The sequence below is a fragment of the Phacochoerus africanus genome, chromosome 15, assembly GCF_016906955.1.
Source record: "Phacochoerus africanus isolate WHEZ1 chromosome 15, ROS_Pafr_v1, whole genome shotgun sequence".
Taxonomy (NCBI): domain Eukaryota; kingdom Metazoa; phylum Chordata; class Mammalia; order Artiodactyla; family Suidae; genus Phacochoerus; species Phacochoerus africanus.
Window position 1 is genome coordinate 51,901,072 of NC_062558.1, and position 15,970 is coordinate 51,917,041.

Genomic DNA, 15,970 nt, shown 5'->3' on the forward strand with positions numbered 1-15,970 from the left:
ATTTGGTATTTTTAATTTTGGAGGATGCTGTGACTCAGCTGTGGCCATCAGAGGCCTTAACACAGTCAAGCAACTTTAGCTGAGCTTAAACTGAATAGTATTTACCAACATAATCAACCGTAATGTGTTACTGAGTCCATGGTCACAGGACATAGAGCAATTACACACATACGTACACACACACATGCACATCAGGTAGATAGCCCCCTTAATCAAATTGTCCTACCTCCCACTAAATTTCATACTTTGTATGCTATTATTGCTGAGCCAACACTCCTCCAAACATGGCAAAGCATAGAACTACATAGGAGTCAACTAACTCATCTAACAAACATTGCCGTTACTTCAGTAACCCAAAGCTAGTGTACCTTCAACCTAGCCTTCTAATAATACCAATCAATTACTTAGCTATTAAGGCTTATATAGAATGATGCCCCCTCTAGCTGCCATTTACCTCAAACAAGATAAAAACAAAGTACATTTTAATGATCTCCAAAAGAAAATAAATATTTCAACACTAAGTAACACAACCCAGACTACTACACAGAATACAAATATATCATAAAAATGCATAAATCTTATATGTACAAAGTCTTACTCCACCCGTTGATGTAGTTTAGTATTTAAAGTGAGCCACTGTAAATGCCTAGATGGATTTACTAACTCCATAAACACAAAGGTGTGGTCCTAGCCTATTCATTTCTAAGAAGATTACACATGCAAGTATCTGCATCCCACTGAGAATACCCTCTAAATCAGGAAAAATTAAAAAGAGCAAACATCAAGCACACTAAAAAGTAGCTCACAAAGTCTTGCTTAACTTTGCCCCTGTGGGACATGGCAGTGATAAAAATTAAGCCACAAAAAAGTTTGAGTATGTTATGTAAACTCATTAGGGCTGGTAATTTTTTATCAGCCACCTTGGTCCTAAGATCATCCCACATGCATAGAAATCCAGAGTAAAGCATGTTAAGGATTATCCCCAAATAAAGTTAAGTCCTAGTTAAGCTTTAAAAAGCCATAGCTGAAATAAAAACAGGTTATGAAAGTGACTTTAACATTTTTTTTAAATCATTGTGTAATTGTTCTGTTTAACTCTTTTTACCTCTAAGCATGTAGTCTCAGTCTTATCCAGACGATGAGTTAGCTTCTCAAATTTATACTTAAGACATTTATCCATACTTAACAAGAGTGGTCTCAGAGGCTATATAACACAGTCAGGTATTCTGAACTCTTGTATGTTACATAGGAACATTTTCTCAATATTTCTTTTAATTCACACCTCATTTATTTTCCTAAGGAACTGCACAGGCTTTTTAAAAATAGGTTAAAGACTTGTAATCAACTAGTTTGCTAAGCATCTGGTTAATGCTCCAAATGGTGTGGCCAGAGGAAAAGCAAGCATTATTAAATATGAATGCAATCCTTACCAACACAAATTGAACATTTTTTTTCCAATAAAAAAGCTAGTCCAGAAAAAGTTCTCATTCTATAAAGATTTATCATTTCCAAATCACAGTGAAAGGAACTTGAGTAATTTGCTACTTTTGTTTTCTACCATGGTGCCTTAAAGATAACTCACTAAAAACTGGTATCTGACACAAGGGAATGACAATATGCATATGTAATCCTGTAGTGACAGGACTGAGGTTGATTGTTACAGACATGTTTAAACACTGAGTATTAAATGGTTACATCCTAATTGATATAGAACATTGGTCCAATAACAAAAACAGAGAACAGCAGCTGGAAATATATCTCATTCAATCATCAGAGATAAAAGGGTTAACCATTCTTTGCATTATTTTCTGCAGATATGTCCTTTTTTTAAAATATTTAAATCTGATGTCATCTGAATTCTGGCATTTTTCCGAGCTACTGTATGAAGAGAATGCTGAAGGCCATCACAGCACAGGATAATGCAATAGAAGGACTCTTCTGTTCACCAATTCTAGTGTACTTCCAAAATATACCCAACAATCCAGCTTTATTTCTGTTCAGGAGGCTGGGTGCCAAGGATCGGATATAAGCACAGGTACACATAAGCAGCAAGATTACAGTCAGCAGACTGTGAAAGTTGAAAATGGCAGACATAGTGAGGCCCACGAAGCCCCAGCCACATCACCTTTCCCAGTGCAGGGAAGAAGACGACTTTAACATTTTTTTTCTTTCTTTTTTTTAGGGCCGCACCTGCGGCATGTGGAGGTTCCCAGGCTAAGGGTCCAATCCCAGCTCAGCTGCAGGCCTACACCAGAGCCACAGCCACGTGGGATCCAAGCCATGTCTGCAACCTACACCATAGCTCACAGCAATGCTGGATCCTTAACCCACTGAGCGAGGCCAGGGATTGAACCCACAACCTCATGGTTCCTAGATGGATTTGTTTCTGCTGCGCCATGACGGGAACTCCCGACTTTAACATTTCTGATGCCATAGCAGTGAAGATACAAACTGGCCTTAGATGTCCCACTATGCTTAGTCCTAAATTGAAATAAATATAACAAATCATTCACCAGAATACTACTAGCATCTGCCTAAAAGTCAAAGAACTTGGTGGCATTTCACACCCTTCTAGAGGAGGTCATTCTATAATCAATAAACTTGGACAAGTTTATTGGAACTCGCCAGTCCTATATGCTGACATCCTCAGGAAACCCTAGTAAAGAGTAGTGAGAGGAGTTCCTGTTGTGGCTCAGCCATAACGAACCTGACTATCATCCATGAGGATTCGAGTTCAATCCCAGGCCTCACTCAGTGGGTTGGGGATTGGACTCTGTGGTGTAGGTTGCAGACATGGCTTAAATCTGGCATTTCTGTGGTTGTGGTGTAGGCTGGGAGCTGCAGCTCTGATTCAACCTCAGCCTGGGAACTTCCACATGCTACTGTTGTGGCCCTAAAAAAAGACAAAAAAAAAAGGAATGACAACAACAAGAAGAACAGGTGTAACCCATGGGAGGGAAGAAGTGGGGTGCATTTTCTATCTCAAAGCATAAAATAGTTTATACAAAAGTTTTTATGAAATAAAAGACTGAAGGAGGATCTAGAAGCAAATTAAGAATAGAGGGCTTAGTTGAATCAGGCATGAAGCACAGACTCATTGCCTACCACCCTCCCCAAATATTGATAACTTTTCATAATCTCTTAACAAGTACCAAACATAAAGGGGGAGATATGGAGTTCTTGTTGTGGCTCAGTGGGTTAAGAACACAACTAGTGTCCATGAGGATGTGTGTTTGATCCCTGGCCTTGCTCAGTGCGTTAAGGATTCGGTGTTGCTGCAGTTGCAGTATAGTCACAGATGTGGCTTGGATTGGGCATTGCTGTGGCTGTGGTGTAGGCCAGCAACTGCAGCTCCAATTTGAGCCCTAGCCTGGGAACTTCCATATGTTGCAAGTGTGGCCTTAAAAAGAAAAAAGAAGAAAAAAAAGAGGGGGGAGATAAATTATAAGGTGAGCATATTGCTAAGTGTGTTTGGATGAATCAAAATGTAGCTTAAAGAAAAGCATGTAGTTTATACCCTGGAGAGTTCATATTGCATGAATACCTTGAACTAAAACTAGCCACAATTTCTCACCAAGTTCAACTATTATAAGTAATTAAATCAAACACTCATTCAACATTGTGTGTGTGTGTCTTTTTAGGGTTACACCCGTGGCATATAGAGGTTCCCAGGCTAGGGGTTGAATCGGAGCTATAGTTGCTGGCCTGTACCACAGCTCACGGCAATGCCCGATCCTTAACCCACTAGTCAGATTGGTTTTTGCTGAGCCATGACACAAACTCCTCATTCAATATCTAATGTGTAGAAGATAGAAATTTAAATCTGGTGCTATAAAGTACCACAAGGGAATGATGAAAGAAGCATTAAAAGTACCAAAAACTTATCCCTTTTATCTTTTGCATAGTGCTTTAACTAGAACACTTTAACAAAGAGCAGGTAAGTCCCTGAAACCAGATGAGCTACTCTGTAACAGTTTATAAGAACAAACTTATTTAAATGGCAAAATAATGAGAAGATTTATGAGTAGAGGTGACAAGCCTAACAAGCCTGTTGACAGCTGGTTGTCCAGAAAAGAGTTTTGGTTCAACTTTAAATTTGACTTAAAACCCTACGTTTTCATGTAACTTTAAATGTTATTCTAAAATGCTAAAGGTTTTTAGATACAGGATACAACCTTCTCTGGAGAATACGCATATACCATAGTTGGCTAAAAGCAGCCACCAATTAAGAAAGCATTCAAGATAGACCACACGTTCATCTTAATACCAACAGTAAATAGATCAAATAATAATTTAATACTGGACTAATCTGTTAATAGAAGAAATGCTGTTAATATGAGTAACAAGAAATATTTCTCCTTGCCTGAGCTTATATCAGAACAGACAACCCACTGATAGTTAACAATAAAAGACACCTAAACTAATCCTTAATGTATTCAAACATTGCTAACCCAACACAAGTATGCATTTAAGAAAAGATTTTAAAAAGTAAAAGGAACCCAGGATTCACAAACCCTGTCTCCTTATAAAAAACATTGCTTCTAGCATTTCTGGTATTAGAGGCACTGCCTGCCCAGTGACATCTGTTTAATGGTCACTATATCCTGAGTGTGACTAGGTAACGTAGTCATTTTCTCTCTAAACAGGGATTGTGTAACTGGTCAAACTGGGGTTTCACTGTCCCATTTAATCAATGAAACTGACCTGCCCAAGAAGAGGCAGGACTAATGTAAGACAGGAAACCTCCACGGAATTTCAATTAAGTAATTAATAAAAATTCCAACAACTGAACTTTAAGGGATAACATAGTTTTTAATGGATTAACAATTTTGGTTGGGGTGACCTTGGAGAATAAAGTTTAGGGATAACAGTGAGATCCTCTTCTAGATTTCCACAATGGAATTAATGACCTTGGTGCTGGTTCAGGATATTTCAATAATATAACTGCTATTAATGGTCTGTTTGTCCATCAATTAAAGTCCTACGCGGAGAGAGTTCCGAATGGAGTAATCCTGGTTACTTTCTTTCTATTACAGATTTCTCCCAGTATGAAAGGACAAGATAAATCAGGCCTAATTTTCAAAATGTCTTCAAAATAGATGATGATATAATCTATGTTCAAGTAATTTATACATATTCTACGGTAGAACAGGGTTTTTTAGGCTTTGCAGAGCCCAGCAATTGAATAAAACTTAAAACTTAAAATCCAGTGGTTCAATCCTCTTCCTAAGAATACGCTTATGATCAGCATTCTTTCACTAATTACCCAATTTTACTTGCTATAGCATTCCTTACATTAACTGAATTAAAAATCCTAAGCTATCTACAAATCCAGAAAGAACCAAACAACACCAGCAACTATGGATTATTATAATAACCCAGTACTAATGAAGTCAAATTATTTATTGAAAAACTGCTATGATCATCACCATCAATTTATATAATGAATTCCTCTTCCCATGCCTTTTCCACTAATTAATATATACCTAGGTACACTGTTTGTGTTAGCTATATGAAGCCTCGCCATTTATTCCATTCTCTGATCTAGATGAGCTTCGGATAAGACAATAACATATGAAATAACACTAGCAATTATTCTCTTATCAGGCCTTCTGATAAATGATTTAATAGAAGTAGAATCGAACCTCTATCTGGTTTCAATGTAGAAAATGTAGCAGGCCCATTCACTTTGTTCTTCCTAGAGACTATGTCAATATTATTCTAATAAGCATTTTCACAACAATCTTATTTTTAGAAGAATTTCACAACCCCTAAATGCCAGAATTATACACAGCCAATGTCATCATTACAACACTCCTAACAATCGCCTTTCTATGAATTTGAGCACAAATTGATGTGATCAACTTATACATTATAATTTTTTTTCTTTACCCCTAATATTAGCCCTACATATATGAGAAGTTTCACTACCTGTCTTCACATCAGGCATCCCACCACAAACATAAGAAGTACGTCTGACATAAAAGTTACCTAAAGTAAATTATAGAGGTTTAAACCTTCTTATTCCTAGAATCATAGGAATTGAGCCTACTGTTAAGAGTTGTACATGTTCCATGCTACCATGTTACACCTCATGCTAGAGTAAGGTCCACTAAGTAAGCGATCAGGCCCATACTCCCAAAATGTTGTATATATGTTGTTTTCTATCTTTTTTTTTGTCTTTTGTCTTTTTAGGGCTGTACCTGCAGCATATGGAGGTCCCCAGGCTAGGAGTCAAATCAAAGCTGTAGCTGCTGGCCTACACCAGAGCTGTAGCAATGTGGGATCCAAGCCACATCTGCAACCTACACCACAGCTCACAGCAATGGTGGATCCTTAACCCACTGAGCAAGGCCAGGGATCAAACCCGTGTCCTCATGGATACTAGTCGGATTCGACAGGAACTCTGTATGTCTTCATGTACTAAAAACCCTATTGTTTTTACTATAATTTTACTGACCATTCTCTAAGGAAGCATAATTGCAGTAACAGGCTCACACTAGTTAACATGATCCTCATTCTAACAAAAAAATTAAACCATAAGCTATAGAAGCATCCAACAAATATTTTCTAAAACGATCCACCACATCAATACTATTTATAAGGGCTGTTGTTGTTAATCTAATATACCCTGGTCAGTGAACATAATAAATTAAAAAAATCTTTAGCCCAACAGCATCCACCATTGAAATAATAGCTTTTGTCATGAAGTTAGGACTTGCCCCATTTCATTTCTGGGTACCTGAAGTAACACAAGGCAGTCCATGAAGAGCAGGCCCAATGCTATTACTGTGATAGACTTGTACCCAGATCTCACTACCCATCAGTCTAAACATAATGTTAGTCATATTGGAGGCTGCAGGGGATGCAACCAAGCTCGACTACAAAAATTATGGCCTGCTTATCAATTGCCCATATAGGATGAATAACAGCTATTAAAATGCATATTGCAACCTTAACAATCCTAAACGCTCTAGTTTATATTATAGTAACACTGTCTTCTTACTATTTATGCCCAGCTCATGTATCACACATTTGAAACTATACACCTCCAATCATAATCTTTATCCTCATTATTAGAATGTCATCAAGAGGTCTCCTATCATCAATATTTTTACCCAAGTGAATAATTATGCAAAAGAGATAACAAAAATGATAACATCATTCTACTTACACTAATAGCCATCAGAGCACTACTCAGCAGATATTGCTACTTGTGGCTATCATTCTCCACATCACTAACTACAGTAAACATAAAGATAAAATGACAATTCACACATACCAAAAAAATAACCTTTCTATCATTACCAATTGTGATATCCACACTATTACTTAATACCCTTTGGAGTTCCCGTCGTGGCACAGTGGTTAACGAATCTGACTGGGAACCATGAGGTTGCGGGTTCGATCCCTGGCCTTGCTCAGTGGGTTAAGGATCGGGTGTTGCCATGAGCTGTGGTGTAGGTTGTAGACGCGGCTTGGATCCTGCGTTGCTGTGGCTCTGGTGTAGGCCGGTGGCTGCAGCTCTGATTAGATCCCTAGCCTGGGAACCTCCATATGCCATGGGAGTGGCCCTAGAAAAGGCAAAAAGACAAAAAAAAAACCCAAAAAATAAAAACAAAACAAAAACCAAAACCCTTAACACCCACTATATCAGTGCTGGACTAGAAATTTAGGTTTGTTTAGACCAAGAGCTTTCAAAACCCTAAGCAAGTACAATTTACTTAATTCCCAAAAATAAGGATTACAAAACATACAATGATGGGCTTCCGCCCCAGGAAATTTTAGTTAACAGGTAAATACTCTAGGCGACTGGCTTCCATCTACTTCTCTGTCTTCAAGAAAAAAGAAAAATCTGGAAAAACACTTGCAGAATTGAAGCTGTTCCTTTGAATTTGCAATTCAATTTGTTGATGCATCACAGGGTTTGACAAAAACAGGGCTAAGCCCTTTCTTTTGATGTATACTCTAATGCTTGCTCAGCCATTTTACCTGTGTTCATAAATTGCTATTTTCAACAAATCACAAATGTATTGTCACTTTACCATTTGGTGCTTGAGCTGGAACAGCAGGCAGCACTTTAAGTCTATTAATCCATGCTCAGCTATGCTAGCCTGGAGCCTACTTGGAGATGACTATATCTATAATGTAGTCATGACAGCCCCTGCCTTTCTAACATTTTTCTTTATAGTTGTGCCCATTGTGATTGGAGGGTTTGGGAACTGTCTTGTCCCACTAATTACTGGGGCACCTAATGTAGCATTTCACCAAATACATAATATAAGCTTTTGACTACGTCCCCCTCATTCTTACTCCTACTTGTATCATCAATAGTAAAGCAGATCTGGTACCAATTCAAGAATACACCCACATTCAGCCAGCAACATGGCACATGCAGAAGCCTCTGTCATCCTAACCATTTTCTCCTGATTTTTAGCAAATGTTTCTTCAAATCTTAGTGCTATTACTTTTATGGCTACAATCTTTAATATAAAATCACCAGCCATTTTTCCAATACCAAACCATTGTTTGTTTGATCTGCCCCAGTTATAGCCATGTTACTATAATCATCCCTCTCAGTCCTAGCAGCTGGAATTACCATACTGTTAACAGATCAAAATCTCAATTCTACTTTATTTGACCCTGCAGGAGGAGACCCACTCCTATACTAACACCTATTCTTTTGATTCTTTGATCACCCTGAAGTCTGTATTCATAGCCTACCAGGGTTTAGAACAGTCTCACATTATCATTACATACTATTTAGGACAAAAAGAGCCTTTCAGTGAGGTACCACCTTACACCAGCCAGAATGGCCATCATCAAAAAGTCTAAAAATAAATGCTGGAGAGGGTGTGGAGAAAAAGGAACCCTATTACACTGTTGGTGGGAATGTAAATTGGTGCAACCACTGTGGGAAATAGTATGGAGATGCCTCAGAAAACTAAAAATAGAATTACCATTTGATCCAGCAATCTCTCTTCTGGGCATCTATCCAGAGAAAACCATGACTCAAAAAGATACAAGTACTCCAATGTTCATTGTGGCACTATACACAATAGCCAAGACATGGAAACAACCTAAATGTCCATGACAGAGGAGTGATAAAGAAGATGTGGTATACATATACAATGGACTATTACTCAGCCATTAAAAGGAAAGAAATAACGGCATTTGCAGCAACATGGATGGACGCAGAAATTAACATGTTAATTGAAGTCAGACAGCGAGACACCAACATTATATGCAAAAAAGGACACAGTGAACTTCTCTGCAGAACAGATACTTACTGACTCATAGACTTTGAAAAACTTATGGTCTCCAAATGAGACGGGTTGGGGGGTGGGGGATGTGCTGGGGGTTTGCGATGGAAATGCTATAAAATTGGGTTGTGATGATCGTTGTACAACTATAAATGTAATAAAATTTATTGAGTAATAAAAAAAGAAAAAAAGAGCCTTTCAGATACATGGGAATGACATGAATCATGCCCATTGGCTTTTTAGGACTTATTTTATGGGCTCATCATATATTTAACAGAGGGATAGATGTCAACCCATGAGCTTACTTTACATCAGCTGCCATAAATATTCCTACTTCTATAGGAGTAAAGGTATTCGGCTGAGTAGTAACTTTTCACAGATGTAGTATAACATCATCTCCCACTACATTGTGAGCTTTAGGCTTTACTTTTCTTTTTACAAGAGGTGGTTTGACAGGAACCATCTTAGCCAGTTCATCCTGGGACATTGTCCTCCATGGTCCATATGATGTAGTAACACACTTCCATTATTTAATGTTAATGGGAGCAATTTTCACTATTGTAGGAGGATTCATACACTGATTTTCACTATTCTCAGGTTTAGCTTAAGTAAACTTGAGCAAAAAATTCATGTCACAAATTTTTTTTGTCTTTTCTAGGCCTGCACCCGCGGCATATGGAGGTTCCCAGGCTTGGGGTCTAATCAGAGCTGTAGCTGCCAGCCTACACCACAGCCACAGCAACTCGGGATCCAAGCTGCGTCTGCGACCTACACCACGGCTCACGGCAACACCAGATCTTTAACCTACTGAGCCAGGCCAGGGATCAAACCCGCAACCTCATGGTTCCTTGTCGGATTCGTTAACCACTGAGCCATGACGGGAATTCCCATTTCACAAAACTTTATTTGCAGTAGTAAATATGACTTTTTTCCCACAGCACTTTTGTGGCCTTTCAGGGATGTCACTACATTATTCCAACCACCCTGATGCACACACAACATGAAATAGTTCATCCATGGGCTCATTCACGCAGTAACAGCAGCAATGCTAATTGTTTTCATAATTTGAGAAGCATTTGCATCCAAACAAGAAGTCTCAGGAGTGGAAACTGCTACTACTCACCTAGAATGGTTACAGGGATGCCATCTCCTATGTTTGAAGAGCCTACCTATGTACATTTAAAATAAGGAAGAGGGAGTTCCTCTGTGGCTCAGCGGGTTAAGAATCCAGCATTGTCACTGCTGTGGCTTAGGTCACTGCTGTGGTGCAGATTCAACTCCGTCGCAGGAATGCCCACATGCTGCAAGGGCAGCCACAACAACAAAAAAAAAAGAGGAAAGAGGGAATTGAATCCTTTCCAATGGTGTTAAGCCAATACCACAACCATCGTGTCTTTCTCGGTAAGTGTGGTAACAGCAAAAATTATAGAACTTTGTCAAAGTTAAATTATAGGTAAAAATCCTGTATATCACTAGGTGTATCCTCCCCAAAGGCAACAAAAGCTATTATGGAAGAACTTTTACATTTTCATGATCACACATTAATGATCATTTTGGGGAGTTCCCTTGGGGGATAGTGGGTTAAGGATCTGGAGTTGTTACTACAGTGGCTTGGGTTGCTTCTGTGTTGCATGTTCCATCCCTGGTCCAGGAACTTCCACATGCCAGGGGCATGGCCAAAGTATAATTATTTTTGGATAAATTCTTTCGTCCTCTATATTATTTCACTAATATTGAAACTGAACTGATTCATACACATACATTAGATGCACAAGTAGAACAATTTGAACCATTTACCAGCCACCATTCTAATTTTCTTCTTTTCTTTTTTGGCCACCCCATGACAATGTGCAATTCCCACACCAGGGATCAAATTCAAGACACAACTGCAACCTACACCACAGCTGTGGCAATACCAGATCTTTTAACCCACTGTGCTGGGCAGGGGATTGAACCTGCACTGCAGAGATAACCACAGATCCCATTGTGCCACAGAGGGGACTCCCACCATTCTAATCTTAATTGCTCTATCATCATTGCTAGTCCTGTACATGATATGTGAAATCAATAACCCTTCCCTAAACTTAAAAACTACAGGTCATCAGTGATACTGAAGCTATGAATATACAGATTATAAAAATTTAAATTTTGACTCCTCTGTAACCCCTACATCATATCTAAAATCAGAAGTATGACTAATAGACATTAACAATCGAGTAGTATAGAGATAGTCATCAAATATTAATTTCCTTTGAAAATGTTTTACACTCATAAACTCTTCCCTCTTTAGGCCTAAAAACAGTTGCCATACCAGGACACCAAAATTAAAGGGCCCTGTTACCAACAAGGCCTATGTTGTGAGCAATGATCAGTAGGCGACGTTTTCCTGTGTTCGAGATGGGACCGAGGAGACAGCTGAGACATGGGGCAAATCCGGAGCCCATGGTGAACATGCTTTCTGAATTCCAGGACTGAGATGGGGCCTCTGGCTCAGTCCACCCACCATGCCCTCCTGAGTTGGGTCATGGGAACATTCCGCATGGGTGATAAGGTGGCCTGAGAAAGTTTCATGACTCTGACACTGTGTCCCACGTGAACTCCATGCTCTTGGGATCATACCCCATACTCTGCGAGTGCCTCCTGCAAGGCTCTTCCTGCCTCAGGAGTAGAGATCACCTGGCAAGCAGTTGACCTGTCAGCAAACACCATAGGATGCCATTCAAATGGGGGCCCTGGAGGTAACAGCTCATGGAAGGAAGTGGACTGTGGTGCCAGGGCTGCCAGAGCAGGTGGGGAGTGACACGTTCATGGTTGTGGAACTTTGGTTTTATTACAAGACGAAAAATTCTATGGGTGGTGTAAGGGCTCCACAACAATGCGAATGTAACTCATGCCTCAGAAACATGAACTTAAAATGGTGATGATGGTAAAGGGTGTGTGATATGTGTTATAGTCCACTTAAAATAAATTTCATTTAATTTATTTTTTACTTTTTGCTTTTTGGGGCCACATCTATGGCATATGGAAATTCCCAGGCTAGGGGTCGAATCAGAGCTACAGCTGCCCACCTACACCATAGCCACAGTAACTCAGGATCTGAGCCACGTCTGCCACATACACCACAGCTCACAGCAATGCCAGATGCTTAACCCACTGAGTAAGGCCAGGGATCAAACCCACATTCTCATGGATACTAGTCGGATTCGTTTCTCCTGAGCCATAATGGGAACTCCCTAAAATATATTTTAAAAATGATGTCTTGTTAAGATTCCATTTTGACTCCCTTTATCACAAATGTGGGAGCCCCAAGCACTGTCCACCACCAAGGAGGCCATCATGGTACTTTCACATGGCACATGGGGAATCATTCTTAAGGGGGCTAGTCTGTGCTACTTGAACTCTGTTCAGGGGAACCCAAACAGTGGTGACCCCCATGGGTTAGATATACATTATTTTTAAAAATTTATTTATTTTTTGTATTTTGTCTTTTGAGGGTTGCACCCACAGCACATGGAGGTTCCCAGGCTAGGGGTCCAATCGGAGCTGTTGCTGCTGGCCTACACCACAGCCACAGCAACGCAGGATCCAAGCCGTGTCTGCAACCTACACCACAGCTCATGGCAACACCTGATCCTTAACCCACTGAGCAAGGCCAGGGATCAAACCCACAACCTCACGGTTCCTAGTCAGATTCATTTCCACTGTACCATGACGGAAACTCCTACACTGTGAAATTAATATGATGCCACCAAGAGTTGCCACTCAGCAGAACACAGAGCGGCAACTACTCAAAGGTGCCTTTCCTCATATGAATGTGTCAAGATAAAGAGAAGAAAGGGGACCACAGGTTCATCAGGGCAACACCCTCAATTCAGAGGTTTGAAACTTCAGAGAGCACAAGATATACTGGAGGAAAAGAGCAGTCATGGAGTTTCCCCTGCACAGAGCCTGACCCACACAGATGGGGTGAGACCCACACAATCGCCAGACCCTCACCTGGGGGCTCATGTTTATACTAACCAGGGTGACCTCACCTCCCTAGACACTGCACCTGAGGTCACAGGTTCCCTTGGTCAGGACCTGGGACCTGCTAGGACTGTAAAAGAAGTGTGGGGCCTGGAGTTCCCGGTGTGGCTCAGCGGAAACAAATATGACTAGTATCCATGAGGATGCAGGTTTGATTCCTGGCCTCTCTCAGTGGGTTGAGGATCCGGCGTGGCCATGAGCTGTGGTGGAGGTCACAGATGTGGCTCGGAATCTGGCGTTGCTGTGGCTGTGGTGTAGGCCAGTGGCTACAGCTCCGATTTGACCCCTAACCTGGGGACTTCCATATGCCATGGGTGTGGCCCTAAAAAGCCAAAAAACAAACAAAAAGAAATGTGGGGTCTGTCTCCTCCCCCAACGCTTGTCCCAAAGAAGTCAGTCCCCACCTCTTTTCACTTTGGTTCTGGGTTATTTTAATTGTTTTTAACCTTCTATGCTAATGTTGAACACACTACCTTGGCTCTGGCAGGCTTGGCCATTTCCTGCCTTGCTGAAGTGTTGAGAAAACTCAAGGGAAAGCAGGGCTGAAAGAGGAGGTCAGGTCTGGACTCTGCTGAGTAGGGATGGGCAACCAGAAGGAGACCCCAGAGGCAACTCCCCCAATTGGCCTTACACCCAGACCCACGTGCCCAGCAATCACTTCACCAGACAAACATGCCTCCCTCCTCACCTGGTGCAATCTGGTGAATTTGTTTATTATTTATTTATTCTTTAAATGGCCATACACAAAGCGTATGGGAGTTCTCAGGCCAGGGATTGAATACGAGCTGTAGCTTGGACCTATGCTGCAGCTATAGCAATGCTGGATCTTTTAACCCACAGTACCAGGCCAGGGATCAAACCTGCACCTCTATAGCAACCAGAGCCACTGTAGTCAGATTTTTAACCTGCTGCACCACAGCAGGAACTCCAAGGTAAACTGGTTTAATTATGAGGTAGCTCATCTGAGGAGCCTCCACAGTCCCAGAGAAGGTGACCGTCCAAGGGTAAAGTCTCCTCCCATAGCAATGACTCCTGGGAGGGCAGAGAACCACACTCAGAGCAGAGGCTGTGACCAGACAAGCCCACCTCTGCTCCAGATTTGACATCTAAGCACAGAAATTTGGACAGAGGCATAAAACTTCCCAGGACTGAGGCCAGTCTGGGTCTCTACCCAGGACCCCATGTCCCACCACCCCCAAAGCTCTCAGGACTGAGGTTGGGTCTCCACCAGGTCCCCACATCCTAGTGTGGGCAGAACCTGGTCAGGTCTAAACATATGCAGTGTAGACAGGGCATGGAGAGGTCCAAATCTACCATGTGGACAGAACTCGGTCAGGTTTAACCTAGTTTAGGGATGCTCTCCTGGGAGGCACAGGTCACACACATGGGACCTCTTCCCTGTGGACAGGGGCTTAGCCTTGGCGAGAAGTAGGATGTCCATTTCTTGGAGAATAAATCAACATCCGGCTGCATATTTCACCCACATCAGGAAACTGTACTCAGTGTTTGCCATTAAAACATTTCAACACGCAAAACAAAAAAGTTACCGATTTCTCTGGCCATGTGATGGTCAGGTCCCAGAAGTCAGCATGGAGCTTCTTGTAGTGCAGCCCAGGATCCCTAAGAACAGACCAGACGTGGTCCAATTCCACCATCCCAGGTCCCTGATAGAGCACCCATCCTGTGGACAACTAAAATGACATACACAACTCTAGATGCACAAGTAGGACAACTTGAACATTGTTAACAACCATTATAATCTTAATTGTCCTATCATCATTGCAAATTCTTTAAGCATATGTAAAATCAATAATCCTTTCCTGGAGTTCCCATTGTGGTGCAGCGGAAACGAAACCAACTAGTATCCATGAGGATGGGGGTCAGATCCCCAGCCTTGCTCAGTGGGTTAAGGAGCTGGCGTTGCCATGAGCTGTGGCATAGGTTGCAGACATGGCCTGGATCCTGAGTTGCTGTGGCTGTGGTGTAGGCCAGCAGCTGCAGCTCTAATTCGACCCCTAGCCTGGGAACTTCCATATGCTGTGGGAGCAGCCCTTAAAAAAGCAAAAAAAAAAAAAAAATCAAAAATATAATCCTTTCCTAAGCATAAAACTATGGGTCATCAATGATACTGAAGCTACAAATATACAGATTATGAAGATTTACATTTTGGCTCCTCTATAATCTTCACATCAGATCTAAAACCAGGAGAATTATGACTAAAAGAAGTCAACAACCGAGCAGTATAGGCATCAATGATCAGTTTCCTCCAAAAATGTTTTACACTGATGAGCTGCTCCCTCTATGCCTAAAAACAGCTGCTATCCCAGAACGTTTAAATGAAAGGATCCTGATATTGACAAGACCAGGCCTATGCTTTGGACAATGATCAGAAGTGCACCGACTGCCCACGCAAGGTAATTGCCTCCCCCAGCAGGTTCCACATCCCTCCTCTGAGGGGACTGGCTCACAGAGCCTCCTCTTAGCAAGATTCACTTTGCAAACCTTCCCTTCACTGGTATTCATGTTACAGAGCCTTCCTTTGCTGGGATTTGTCTTAAAATCCTGTTTTGGGGTCACCCAGGAGGCTTTTCCCCCTGAAGTGGGTTTAGTCTCATGTCAGCAGAGCAGCTTTCCTGGGTCACACTCACCACCTGCTCATCCATTCCCAGCTCACACCCAGA

The 15,970-nt window shown here is 41.3% G+C and overlaps 1 protein-coding gene across 1 annotated transcript; it reads right to left on the reverse strand.

Annotated features, from left to right (window-relative positions):
• Positions 1-1,875: 1,875 nt before the first annotated feature.
• On the reverse strand, positions 1,876-2,094 carry LOC125116839 (protein kish-A-like). Its single transcript, XM_047762417.1, has one exon. The coding sequence runs from the start codon at positions 2,092-2,094 to the stop codon at positions 1,876-1,878; it is 219 nt and encodes a 72-aa protein (XP_047618373.1).
• Positions 2,095-15,970: the final 13,876 nt, after the last annotated feature.

Excerpts from the sequence above, each read along its gene's own strand:
- LOC125116839 (XM_047762417.1), bottom strand. The coding sequence starts at position 2,094 with ATGTCTGCCATTTTCAACTTTCACAGTCTGCTGACTGTAATCTTGCTG.